General features: G+C 56.5%; 1 protein-coding gene across 2 annotated transcripts; it reads right to left on the bottom strand.

Moving 5' to 3' along the window:
* Positions 1-349: 349 nt before the first annotated feature.
* Positions 350-13,305, bottom strand: ANO7 (anoctamin 7). 2 transcript variants are annotated; one of them, XM_014962961.1, is made up of 24 exons: positions 13,170-13,305; positions 10,683-10,820; positions 10,532-10,598; positions 9,873-10,030; positions 9,478-9,585; positions 8,968-9,104; positions 8,825-8,882; positions 8,409-8,519; positions 8,162-8,318; positions 7,746-7,836; positions 7,487-7,583; positions 6,032-6,175; positions 5,809-5,946; positions 4,651-4,749; positions 4,457-4,559; positions 3,676-3,787; positions 3,279-3,333; positions 3,037-3,134; positions 2,742-2,893; positions 2,296-2,501; positions 1,741-1,883; positions 1,227-1,317; positions 1,010-1,129; positions 350-874 (listed from the first exon to the last, which is right to left on the bottom strand). In XM_014962961.1, exons 2-24 carry the CDS (start codon positions 10,788-10,790, stop codon positions 779-781), a joined length of 2,649 nt encoding a protein of 882 aa, XP_014818447.1. In that variant the 5' UTR covers positions 10,791-10,820; positions 13,170-13,305; the 3' UTR covers positions 350-778. The 2 variants fall into 2 exon arrangements, with proteins under 2 accessions (XP_014818447.1, XP_014818448.1); XM_014962962.1 differs by lacking the exon at positions 13,170-13,305 and having other exon boundaries at positions 10,506-10,598; positions 10,683-10,727.
* Between the last annotated feature and the right edge of the window lie 66 nt (positions 13,306-13,371).

Genomic DNA, 13,371 nt, shown 5'->3' with positions numbered 1-13,371 from the left:
TCGCCCCCCCCGCCCCCCCCCCCCATGCCCTCACCAGTTGCACAGCTAGGCTTGAGTTACATTTGGGGCACCACCATCTGGGCTTGTGCCCCCTAGCCCGACCCTCCACTCTAAAGAAGGTCATGAAGTGATTGTACCTAGTACTGTTCCCCCACCACCCTCCTGCAGCAGACTGTGGCATGTGTCCATTTCCTCTCTTTGACGTCTTCCATATTGTACGTTTCCATAGCAATGATCCCTTGGCCTTAACTTTGGAATTTGGAGACTATATGCAAACATGTAAAAAGGCTCATGAGTATGGATGACACTGGAATTTTATAAATTCTAAAATAAAACCTGAAACAGCTTGGCGTGTCACGGATATTATTTCTGCTGGTGGGCTGAGATCCAAGGCAGCCCTTGCCTGGCTGGGCGTACCTGGTCTGAGGGGTTCCCTCTTGCATGCAAGAGCCTCTGCTGCAGCGATGCCCTTGCTGAGACAGGATTTGTGTTGCAGGAGGAGGTGAGAAGGCCACTGGGCAGCGGCAGAGGGAGGTGTGGGGACACTGCCCGTGTAGGGGAGGAGAGGAAAGCACCAGCCGTGGTCCCTCTTGCTTACCTCCTCCAGAACCTCTCATCTGCCTTCTGCGACAGGCCCCCCTGCACAGCACCCACAGGCTCTGTGGCAGGCCAAGCTTGGCACAGGGGCTGCCCCGTGGGAGGGTCACAGCGTGCCCGAGGAGGAGCCGGGTGGCAGCCCTTGGGTCCCGGCCCCGTGCCGTGGGACGTGCTGCAGCGCTCAGCTGCTGGCCAACTGCTCCCTTTCCCAGTCCCTGCCTGCAGCTGGGTCCGTGACGCGGGCCTTGCTTCTTGTCTCCCGTCGCTCCAGGAACACCTGAATCACAGAAAAAGGGAGCTGGTGTTTGCAGAGGCTGTGCAGCTCCTTACATGGCTGCCTTCTTGCTTAGCCTGCGTCTCTGTGCAAGTTAAAAGCAGAAGAGGCTTTAAAGGAGGAGCTGCCGCAGCCCACCTTGTTCTCAGCCAGGGCCTCCTTGGCCAGGTACCGCTCGCGCTTCACCTTGACCTCGACGGACTCAGGAATGTCAGGTACCAGCCACGCAATCACACGTCCAGTGAAGAAAACGACGTGCTGGAAGCGAGCAGGGAGGCGCAGGTTGGCCAAGGTGGCAGGTCCTCACCCCTAGCCCTGTGCCTTGAGCCACCCTGCAGGGCTCAGCAGCTGGTACCTCGAACACAATGATGAAGCCCAAGCGTACGGCCAGCAGCTGCCAGTGAGTCAAGGTGAAGTTGCCATCCCGGTCCCTAAAGGCTCTGTACCTGTGGGAGTGAAGTGCAGCTGCTGCCGCCTCTGTCCCCTCCACGGCAGGTGACACCACCAGGTGCTGCTGCCTGCGCCCTCTGATCTCCCAGCCCAGCGTATGGGGTGCAGCAGAACCAGCCCTTGGCCAGGACCCAGGCAAGTGCAGGTAGCCCAGCCCCAGGGGACTTTCTCCTTTGCAAAAACACCTCCCTCCATGACCGGGGAGCTTTTGTTCCAGCCCCGGGCCGAGCCAGGCCAGGCAAGCAGCCCCCTGCATTGCCCCATTGTGTGGGACCTAAGGAAAGTGGGTGGACAACCTGGCCCCAGCTAAAGGCCGCTGTGCTAAACAAAAGAGTTGCTGTGGTGGCAGCAGTGAAAGCCACGTGCAAACTGAAGCACATGAGGCAAGGAGCCAGCCGAGGTGGGAGGGGGGCTCCCACCTGCACGTGGTGTTGCTCTGCAGGACGAAGTCCCACGGCGCGTATGCCAAGGTGAAGTTCACGTAGCCATGCAGGCCGCTGTCGTGGACATGCTGATAGTACAGGCGGGACAGGAAATCAGAGGTGAAGGCGATGAGGAAGGCCTGCGAGCAGGGAGAAGGGCTGCAGCAGGTCCTGCTGCTGGGGTATGCCCCAGTCCCCCGGCAGGACCTCCTCCGTACCCTGTGCTCCTGAGGTAGCTTTCCACCTCTTTGCCCACAGCCTGACAAACCAGACAAGAATGCTGCTCAGTCCTAGACAGCAGCTCGCTGCTCATGGTGCTGTGTCCTGCTCTCACCCTGCAGTTAAATCCAAGCAGGGCTGTGTGCCCTGGAGGGTGATGGTTTCCCATCGCCCACGGCTGGAGCTGCACCTTCTGCAAAGCCAGACCCACCCCAGGTACAGCAGCTCCCCTTGTCACTCAGCATCCCGCAGTGGCCAAACCAGTTTTTTCTCCGAAGCCCTGGGTGCCTCTTGCAGTCCCCTCCCCCCCGCCTGGCTGCCCAGCATGCATACGTTGCTGATGATGGCCAAGTGAGTGATGGCCTCCAGGATGGAGAACCAGATGCCGATGCCCTGTGCCCGCTCAGCCACTGGCCGCCGATAGTCACAGATGAACTTGTGGGCGTCCAGGCGGATCTCCACCCAGTTGTTGAGCAGAGCAAAGAGGGGTGCCAGGGGACAGGCCACCACAAAGATGGTGATAAAGCCAAACTGCAGGACTGAGAGGAAGAGGAAGCACAGAGAGGTCCAGGTGAGAGACAGCCGCAGTAGCTGCAGCATCTCCCAGCCCTATCCCCTAGGGAGTGGGGCAGCCCTTCTCCCCTCAGCACCTACCAGCTGCTCAGAGCAAAAGCTCCCATGGCTGGTCCCTTTCTCCAGGGAGCTATTGCAGCTCTTGCCTCTCCTCACCAGCTTCCTCCCAGCACTTCAGCCCTCCTCACCCCAAGACTGGTCCCTACCCATCTCCAGGTATTCATCAAACAGCCCCTCAAACACCAGCAGCTGGTGGTCCATCACCCAGGGCGCCTGCTCCACTAGGACCGAGTCCCCCTCTTTGCCCGCCTTCTTGCTGGAGAGGAGCTTGTTCTTGTGCCACCAGCACTTCAGCTTCCTGGGGAGACGAGAGAGGCCATGTCCCCCGCTGCAGCCCGCTGACATTGCTCAACACCCCCTGGGCAGAGCAGAGCCCCAAAGCGCCCATGCTGCGTAGGCTTGGGGGTGCACGATGGCTCCAGCGAGCCACAGTGTACTCACGGGATGGCCACCTCCTGCACGTTGTTGATGATCTGCTTCCCCACCATGATAACCAGCAGCTCCTGTGCCAGCTCAATGAAGCACCCACCTGGGCTGCACTGGGGTGAGAGAGGGGCCCTCAGCCTGCCGGGTCTGGCGCTCAGGGATGGGAGGAGGACCCCGAGCACGGGAAAGCTTCCCTGCAGCGCGCACTGGCCCCAGCTGGGGTGGCAGGCACGGTGTATCTGCCACCCGGCACTCACCTCTTCGTTGCGGACCCCCAGAAAGCTCTGGTAGTTCCCAGGGTAACCAACGAACCTGCAGGAGCAGAGCCGTGAGCAGGGATCCCGGGCACTGAGCCCAGGATGCACCCAGAGGGACACCAGGGAAGGAAGGGATTGTCCTCCCTCGCCAAGGGGAACAAAAGGGCTGTCAGTGGTTGCCTCTGATGGAGAGGGTCTCCCAGCTCCAGACTGGGACCAGTTGCACCAGTTAGCCCACAGTGGGCTGGCACTGCCCTCAAGCCCAGGCCCTGTGAGGGCTCCCACTCTCTGGTGGGACCACACCACCTGCTGTGGTGCTCCTTGCCCATGATGGCAGCAGCACTCTTCAGGGGCTGCAGGAGATGGGCAAGACCCCTGCTCCCCACAAAGGCCTTACTTCCCCTTGAAGAAGGCGATGTAAACAGGAGAGGAGTAGAAGGTGACAAACTGGAAGATGAACACTTTGAAGGTGAAGGCGTCCTCATACTTGGTCTGGGTGCGGTGCATCTCTGCCAGGGGGAAGCACAGGGATGTGACTCTACACTGCTTCAGGACGCTTTTCCACATCATCGTGAAATTCACCCCAAATTGCTCAACTTTAACCAATTCTACCCCCTTCCCAATCTCACTCCCACCCCGGCTCAGGGCCCTCAAACCCACTGCAGTACCCATTTCAATGGGGACCTTTCAATGGCACCTGCCGCTTGTCCACAGCCTGGAGATTCCTTTTGCTTTTCACAAAAAAATAATCTTTCTCTGCTCCGCTTTGTGGCTCATTAAATACAACAAAAATATCCCACATGCTTTTCTTCTCCAGACCTCAAAAATCAGCTTGGATACTTCCATTGAAAACCTCCAGCAGTTGAACCCTACAGACTTTTTTTTTTTTTCCTTTCCTTTTTTTTTTTTTTATTCCTCGGGACTTGTCCTTCGTCTTGGCCTCCGGGATTCTCCTTCTCTCTCTCTTTCTTCTTTTCTCCTTTTTTTTTTTTTTCCTTTCTTTTTTTTTTTTTTTCCTCTCTGCTGCCAGAACACTTTTCACTGAAGGTCTTATTTTTCCAGCTCTCCTCTCCTCCATAAAGCCATGGTCCTCCTGATTGTTCTTGGGTTTGGTGCTCTGCCCTTACTGACCACTCCCTCCTGTCACCACCCGGCTAGCAAAACCCTTGTCAGCTTACCCCACTTGGTGAGGAAATGAGCCAGGGAAATATATATCTTGGAGAGGATGAGGATGAAGATGAGGTTCACCACTGAGCCAGTGATGCTGGCAATGCGGGATGCCTAGAGGGAGAAGCAACACACAGAGCTTGGAAGGTGGTGAGCAAGCCCAGCAAGTGAAACAGGTCTGGGAGTGGCTCTGGCCACCTCTTACCGAAGCCACAAACCAGAAGTATCCTGAGCTGGAGAGGAGGATGGCGACCACTGTCCGATAGAGGATAACAGAGACCAGGAACATCACCACCACGGCAATCTGCAAACATAGCGTGAAGCAGCTTGTGTTGGGAAAGAAAAAGCAGAAGTAGAGAGACCAGCAGAAGTAGGGACGTGCCCTGTACTCGGCACTGGTGAGGCCACACCTCAAGTATTGTGTCCAGTTCTGGGCACCTCAATACAAGAGAGATCTGGAGGTGCTGGAGCGAGTGCAGAGGAGGGCAACGAAACTAGTGAAGGGCCTGGAAGACAAATCACATGAAGAGCGGCTGAAGGAGCTGGGACTTTAGTATGAGGAAGAGGAAGTAGGGAGACCAGCAGAAGTAGGGACGTGCCCTGTACTCGGCACTGGTGAGGCCACACCTCAAGTATTGTGTCCAGTTCTGGACACCTCAATACAAGAGAGATCTGGAGGTGCTGGAGCGAGTGCAGAGGAGGGCAACGAAACTAGTGAAGGGCCTGGAAGACAAATCACATGAAGAGCGGCTGAAGGAGCTGGACTTTAGTATGAGGAAGAGGAGGCTGAGGGGAGACCTCATCACTCTCTACAACTCCTTGAAAGGACACTGTAGAGAGGTTGGTTCTGGTCTCTTCTCACAGGTAATTAACGACAGAACAAGAGGGAACGGCTTCAAGCTCCAACAGGGTAGGTTTAGACTGAACATTAGGAAGGAATTTTTCACAGAGAGAGTGGTCAGACACTGGAATAGGCTGCCCAGGGAGGGGGTTGAGTCACCATCCCTGGATGTGTTTAAGGGACGTTTAGATGGGGTACTGAGGGATATGGTGTAGGGGAGGACTTTGTAGAGTAGGGTAGATGGTTGGACTCGATGATCCCAAGGGTCTCTTCCAACCTGAATGATTCTATGATTCTATGAAAACATGATTAACCCAGGGCACTACGAGTCCCAGGGGAGTTTCAAGGTGGGCAGCTGAGCAGGGGCACAGCAGGGTGCAAGTGGAGCGCCACAGGTTCCACCGTAGACCAGGGACACCTGTGTTCATCCTCATCTTAACCCACACTCTCTTATCCCAAATGGATCCCATCCCACCACTCCCAGACAGTGGGCAGGCACTGCTCCAGCCCCTACGATCTTACCATCATTATGATGACCATTGAACCAGCCAAAATCCGGTGGAGGCGGCTGCGCTTGGGGAAATACGGCTCTTCTGCCCCTGTTATAGGGTTTGTTATCGTCATGGGAGCCATGGCTGTGAACTGAGGCCTTGGCCGCTCCTAGAAGAGGGGGAAAGGTGTCAGGGATGCCTGGTAGCTTTGGTCTGTGTGGTTTTGGGAGGCATTGCAGAGGGCCAGACCCCACCTCGATGTCCTCAAACTCGGAGCAGTCCCAGTGGTGAGCAAGGGATGCATTGGTCCGCTTCCAGAATTCCAAGAACAGCACTGCCCACAGGGACATGAAGATGCTGAAGAAGATGGTCCCACCATGGTCAAAGAGCCGCCCTGCCTGTGGGCAGAGTGGAGCTGATGGTAGGTCAGGACAGCAGGGACTGCCCTCTGCACAGTTGCTGTGGTAAGTGCCAGGTCCTCGGTGTCCCTGAGCCATGGGGGAGTTGGGGAGGGAAGGTGGAAAGGGCCACCCGGGAGCCTTCACTGGGGAGGGAGGGATGGGAAGACGGGTGGGTGAGGAAGTACCAGGACAGCAGGGGCTGAGGTGGAGAGGTGGACAGGGACAGCACAGGCTAATCACAGAATCGCCTAGGTTGGAAGGGACCTTTAAGATCATCTAGTCCAACCATAAAAAACAACAACAACACAAACAAACAAACAAACCCAAATAAACCCCACCACACACCACACCAACCAACACTAAACCATAGCCCTGAGCACTGTGTCAACCCGTCTTTTGAACACCTCCAGGGATGGTGCCTCAACCACCTCCCTGGGCAGCCCATTCCAATGGCTGATAACCCTTTTGGTGAAGAAATTTTTCCTAATCTCCAACCTGAACCTCCCCTGGCGTAACTTGAGGCCGTTTCCTCTTGTCCCATCGCCTGTTCCTTGGGAACAGAGACCAACCCCCCCGGTTATATCTTCCTTTCAGGGAGTTGGAGAGAGCGAGAAGGTCTCCCCTCAGCCTCCTCTTCTCCAGGCTGAACACCCCCAGCTCCCTCAGCCTCTCCTCAGGAGACTTGTGCTCCAGACCCCCCACCAGCTCCGTTGCCCTTCTCTGGACCCGCTCCAGCACCTCAATGCCTTTTTTATGGTGAGGGGCCCAAAACTGGACACAGCCCTTGAGGTGAGGCCTCACCAGTGCCCAGTACAGGGGACCATCACCTCTCAGGTCCTACTCCCCACACTGTTCCTGACACAGGCCAGGATGCTGGTGCCCTTCTTGGCCACCTGGGCACACTGCTGGCTCCTGTTCAGCCGACAGGCGACCAACACCCCCAGGTCCTTTTCTGCCAGGCAGCTCCAGCCACTCTGCCCCCAGCCTGTAGCGCTGCAGGGGGTTGGTGGGACCCAAGGGCAGGACCTGGCACTTGGCCTTGTTGAAACTCCTCCCATTGGTCTCAGCCCATCGATCCAGCCCGTCCAGATCTCTCTGCAGAGCCTCTCTACCCTCCAGCAGATCAACACTGCCACCCAGCTTGGTGTCGTCTGTGAAGTGACTGAGGGTGCACTCGATCCCCTCGTCCAGATCATTGATAAAGATGTTAAAGAGAACGGGTCCCAGTACCCAGCCCCGTGGGACACCACTTGTAATGTTGGGATGGACATCTCCACCCCAGCCCTGAGCTGCCCTCCAGGACCTCACCATGAACGTGCTGCAGATTGTGGAGAGCTGCCAGTAGGGACAGGTCTTGCAGAGAGGACACATCCAGTACCGCTCGTCGCTGCTGCAGACCTCCTGCCTACAGGTGAGGAAGGAGCAGCCAGCAGCCTGTCAGGGCTCAGCCCTTCCCACCACTCCCCACTGGACTGTTCACCGGCAGTTTTGCCACGAGTGCTGTGGTCAAACCCCAACAGCCAACCCTGCCCTCCTCCCCATCACCCCAGGAGGTCAGAGCACTTACGAAGGTACATCATTGAACATGAGGAAAATGCCCATGATGAACACCACCATCCCCACCACCGCAGCAGGTAAGAGCCATCCTGTGTAGAAACCTGGAGACAGTGGGGATGGGGAGCGTGAGTTCTGCAGTCCTCCACCATGGCCACCGAGCCAAGAGCAGCTCCAGCCACTGACACCTGCCCAAGCACAGCATAGCACCAGCCTAAAACCACACAGGGTTTGGAGGACCTGAGCATGGACCCAGGGCTGCAAGGTACCCATCAGGCTCTAGCTAGTCCTTTTAGGATACGTGGGGCATAGCTCATGGGGCCACCTTGAAACGGAGAACATCCTGGGGCAGGTGGGAGCTGCTGCCTGTGGCCTCTTGCCTGGCACCTGGGAGAGCCAGGAGCTGCTCTGGAGCCGGCAGGGACTCACCCAGCCAGGCGAAGTAGAAAGCAATCTTCTCCCCAAAGTACTTGCGGATGTGATCTAGTGGTTGGTACTTGTTCCACTTCCCCCAGCTGGCCCAGTACTGGAAGAGGACTTGGCGCTGGCTGAGGCTGGAGGCTCCCGGCTGGAGCTTGTAGGGACCCTGCAAGGAGAGGTAGGAGGTGGGTGAGGGGCTGGCCGGGGTGCAGGGCCCGGTGGTGGGGTGGGTCCCCAGGGGACAGCAGGGTCTTGCCTCATGTAGCGGGAAGGCGGCTGTGAAGACGTTCTCACTCAGCAGCCGGACTATCCCCACCTCCCGCTCCCTGGAGTGGCCGTACTGTGTCGTGGCCAGGATCTCGTAGAGCTGCCGGGGCAATGTCGGAGAGGTGAGAGGGGGCAAAGCCTTTCCCCATGGTGGGCAGAGGGCTTCTCACCACCAGTCAGCTTTTTGGCTACCAGTCCAAGCCTGATTCCCAGATGTTGGATGGCCAGAGATGGGTTTCCACCCAGGCCTTTTAATCCCTTCTGGAGTTACTAGCACCCAGTGACCCAGTCTGGGACCTTTGAGACTGTGACAACAGACGACACACCCACTCACAGCACTTCTCCCTGAGACCCTGCAGCCTGCCCGGGACCTAGGTAGAGTCCCTGGGCAGCCCTGCTGCTCACAATTTGGTGCCGCTGGGTGGTGGAGAAGAAGGTGTCCTGCTCATCACTCCCCAGGAACCTGGAAGGGTGTGGAAGAACAGCTCAGCAGAGCCTGGTGCTTGGCAGGCACCACCTCCCAACATAGTTTCTCCTGGGGTGCTCACCAGCGCAGCTTGTTGGCCTTGAAGGGACAGGTGTAGTAGTCCAGTGGCAGGTTGGGAACCTCCTGAGCCATCAGGTTGGGGATGCCCAGCCACTGCAGCACGCTGGCTGACCAGTTGGAGGTCTGCCTGGGCAGCACCTACATGGGCAGCAGAAACATCTCTAGATGAGGGAGCAGGAGCACGACAGCAGCCAATCTGTCTTGCTCCTGCATGTGAGTGTTGTCTTGCTTGAGCGTGGGAGCCTGCTCTTCAAGGATGAGGGAGAGAGGGGATGGAGTGCTGGAGGGGAACAGAAGGGGAACAAGGTGGGATCCCATAACTGTGCAAAGGGGAAGACCAGTTACTGAGAGCTGCTGGGTCCACTGGAAAGGAAGGAGGTTGCAAACCCCATGAAAGACCCACAACAAGCAGCTGCCCAGCCTGTCACCCAGAGTGGGGGCCTTTTTTACCCGTGAGCACTAGGGGTACCACCTCTCATCCCCAGTGAGCTCAGGCACCACAGCCACCCACCTGCAGTGGCACACGGAGCTGGAGCTCCTCAGCGTAGTAGCAGAGCACGCGCCAGGGTGCGCTCAGCAGCAGGTAATGCACCACCTTCTTCTCCGCATGGGTCACGTGCTGTTGGGAGAAAGAGACCCCAGCAGAGATGAGGCTGCTGGCACCAGCACAGGTCTCTGCAGGAGGCACCAGGCTGACTCCGCATGGGTGTGGATCAGCCCAGCAGAGCTGAGCCAGTAGAGAAAAGCACAAGCACATCCCACCCCACATTCTAGCTCAACTGCCTGCGAGCCTGGGCTCCCCTCCCATGCAGGGGCCTCCACAGCATGGCATCCCCCCTCCCAACTCATTGAGCAAAGCTGCAGATATCACAGGGGGTAGAAATTGGAAGTCAGGTCCCCGGGTACCTTCTCCATGTGGATCCCAGAAGCATGAAGCTTGTCCAGAAAGTTCTTCCGCCAGGTCCTGTGGATAGTGGCAGATGTCTCCTGCAAGTCCCAGTTCTCACAGCTGTCCTGCTGCCCACTCAGCTCCCAGGGGACAGTTTCCCACACCAAGACAAAGTCTGCAGCAAGGAAAGGGAGCTGGTATCCCACCCTATGGCTGGGAAGGACAGCAGATGCCGAAGCCATCCCTATCCTGCCTGTCCCTCTCCTGGAGGGCTTGGTGCTCTCACAGGACTGGGTGTTGTCTTGTTTTGCTCACAACGGAAAGACATGTTTGGTCTGGGAGGGGCTGCCAGCCACCTCACCAGGGAGGTTTTAGCACAGTAGGCAGGAAGCTAGAAGACCCTATTAACGTGAATTGGGGACCACGGCCATCTTGCAGCAGGGAAACGCTCGAGCACCCAGGTATGGAAGCACCTGCCAAGGCTTGCAAGAGGTCTGATGCCCTCTAGGTATGCTGTACAGACCAGTCACAGTGGGAAGGACCTGCTGCCACCAGCTCCAGCCATGGACCCCAGGGGCTTTACCCATTCTCCTCAACCCACTGGGCCCCATTCAGCCCCAGTCTCCTTGCCAAGACGGAAAGGAACTGACCTCAAAGACCAGCCCTTCTCCCTCACCTATCCTTGTACTGCCATCGCTGAAGATGTTGGTGGTTCTCTTCTGGCCCAGGACCGAGTTGCTAGGCTGGAAGTAAGGCATACAGGGCAATGAGAGCGGCAATTCCCCAGGTAGCTCCATTGTGAGGGGTGATGGGCTACAGCCACCCACCTGAGGTATTTCAATGGCCTCCTCACTCAGGCTGCCATAGCGAGCGCCTCTGCTGTCCTGACCCACCAGGCTGCAGCAGGGATCCTCCGTGGTCCTCCTCCTCTGCATGGCAAACCTTCATGTCCCTTTCTCCTGGTGCTGAGAAGCAGAAGCAGGCAATTGACGCCTGCCCACAGCACACAGATGCCCCCACAGCCCCACCTCCCTCTCTGGCAGTGCCAGAGAACCAGTGCTAGCAACGTGGCCTCGCTCCTTTCTCTGCCAGCCCCTCAGCTCCTGCCCACATATGGCGAGACCTGGAACCCTGCTCTGCCTACCATCAGGAATGATTCCAGGTAGAAAACAAGGAGACATGAGTGGTCAGTGGTCTTGTGCAGTGTTGTCCCTTTGCCACCTAGACCCTCTCAGAGTGCGCCTCCTCCTCCACCACTTCAGCCAAAGGCACAGTGGGGACCCCCCACCTCCTCTCTTTTTTCAACATTTGACTCTCTCACTGTGGGGAAGGACTTTCCACCACCCTCCCTGTGGGGTGACCCAGCTCGAAGGCATGTCCAGCAGCACATGTGACCCAGTAACAGAGAAGCCAGGGACGCCCTCTCCAGACCAGCCCAAGCACTCCACATCCAAAAGAAGTGGCAAACCAAGCTCCCCAGCTCTCAGTTTTGGAACTGGAAACACCTTGAGAAGTCAAGGTGGGAGATGGGAACATCACATGATGGCTGACACTGGCCTAGACACAGAAGAGTTGAATAAGAAGCCAAGAAAGATGCCCTTTGCAGAGGCGGAGGGAGCAGGAAGGTGTTGCAGCAGCACAAATGGCAGCCAGACAGGGAGGAGGACATTGCACATACAGCAAAAGGAAAAAGGTATTCTTTTTTAGTGCATCCTTCACCTAGAGAAGGAGCCCAGTAACCTCCATGTGTCCTTCAGTAACGTATTTTGTTATTGTGAAGATCATTACTGATCGAGGCAAGAGCTGCTGGTTCAGTTTTGTCCTCCTCAAGCCAGATGTTTGTGTTTTAGCTGATTTAGTGGTTGCACTCCGAAGATGCTAGATAAAAGCCACCAGTAGCACTGCTAACAGTGAGGGCTACCCATCAACCAGGGAAAACAGCTCCATCAGTCATAGAGTGGGGTAAAAGCATTCCCATTTCTCCAAATATTTAAGGGGGGTGACCATGGTCGTTACCTCCATCACACGACATGCTCTTTTACACTGTTGTTCTGAGTTTGTTGATAAACAGCGGTGAAATGGAGTTGGTCTTTCTAATGACATCAGGTTACTCCTCAGAAATAACGTGGCTTTTCATCTTTACTTTCAAGACAGGTAGTGTAAAGAGGAATCACCAGACAGCCTCAGATTCTCAAATCACCATGTGTCCCTGGCCAAAAGCAAGGTGGGCAAAACACCCCTTTGCAGAAGTCATTGACAATCTGTACCACCAGAGCTTTTCTGATATGAAGCGCTTCTTCTGGGCATCAATGGAGCAGGAGGAAGACATCTGCTAACTTCACCTAAAAGCATTAGAAACCCACTCCTCAAAGTAAAGAGTTCACAGGAACAAGTTGGGACTCATGCTCCTACGGTAAGGACTGGCTAGTGCAGAGACAAAAAGGGCTCAGACTATGAAGAGATTTAAAGGTGACACGAAGAGCCTGAGCTTCTGAATGTTGTACCACCCAAAATGTCCCCAGCTGGGCTCCTTGAAAAGGCCAAGCTCCTCCTGGGAAGAGGGCCCTGCAACCATTCCATGACAACCCCAGGCTCCTGGTAAACCACCAGAGGCAACCAGCAAGAGACTCGCATGACATGATGAAGACACACCTGGAATCACAGCAAACGTGAAGTCAGTCACACTTGGAGGATGTGCTGGGGGCCCAGAAAACCAGGAACATGCTCAGGAATAAGGGCAACCTCCAACTAATCCCCTTAGAGCATCTCAGCTCCCCGGACACCTTCACCCAACCCCCCTCTAAACTTCCACACCTTGGGCCAAATTCTAGCTTCATTTACACCCTTTTCAACTACCAAGTCAAAGGAGTTGCTAGGCAGCACCGAATTTTTCTTGGTTTGGGTCTGGTGACCTTCCAAAGCTCCAGTCAGGCTAGCCAGGAGAGCTGGAGAGACGCGTGCCAGGCACAGAATCCCCCTGAGGAAACACACCTGTATTCTGAAAAGCTCTGGACTGATCTACTCCCTAAAAAGTCTCCATCACACCCTGAAGCTCTTTTGACATCTGGAGCACACGGGCACGCATCTCTGCAGGGCTCCAGTGTCTGGTCATCACTCCCAGCTGACAGTGATAAAAACCTCAGCTGATCCCACAACGGCCCGACAGGCACCTCCAAGCCCTGCTTTGGAGCTGGGGAGAGAGATCCCGGTGGGGAAGCAGCAGCAAGGCCAGGAGCTCCCCAGGAAGCTGCCACATCCCGCCCCGCTCCTGCAGCTCCCAGCAAGACCCCAAACCTGCAGCTTTTCTGCCATACCTGCTGTCAGGGCCCCTGCCCTACTTGTTCCTCCTGTGGCACCGGGTCCGAGCACCAAGCACAGGGTCCTCCCACCTTACCACGGCTCCTTGCCTGCTTCTCCTCGGCTGGGGAGGGAGCGAGAAGTGCCACCCCCCTGCTCTAACCCAGCAGGCAATGGCTGCTTCCTGTCGTGGGAAACGCCAGGCTGGGTGTTCCTCCC

The sequence above is a fragment of the Calidris pugnax genome, unplaced genomic scaffold (assembly GCF_001431845.1).
Source record: "Calidris pugnax isolate Ruff unplaced genomic scaffold, ASM143184v1 scaffold1156, whole genome shotgun sequence".
Taxonomy (NCBI): Eukaryota; Metazoa; Chordata; class Aves; order Charadriiformes; family Scolopacidae; genus Calidris; species Calidris pugnax.
The sequence above is the reverse complement of the archived record's forward strand: the minus strand, read 5'-3'. Positions and strand labels throughout refer to the sequence as shown.

What these genes read in the sequence shown, in the direction of transcription:
- ANO7 (XM_014962961.1), bottom strand. Translation starts at nt 10,790, where the DNA reads ATGCAGAGGAGGAGGACCACGGAGGATCCCTGCTGCAGCCTGGTGGGT. An exon ending in ACTTCTGGTTTGTGGCTTCG is followed by an intron (nt 4,560 to 4,650) that starts GTAAGAGGTGGC and finishes TTCTCCCTCTAG; the next exon opens with GCATCCCGCATTGCCAGCAT. An exon ending in TGATGAATACCTGGAGATGG is followed by an intron (nt 2,502 to 2,741) that starts GTAGGGACCAGT and finishes TCTTCCTCTCAG; the next exon opens with TCCTGCAGTTTGGCTTTATC.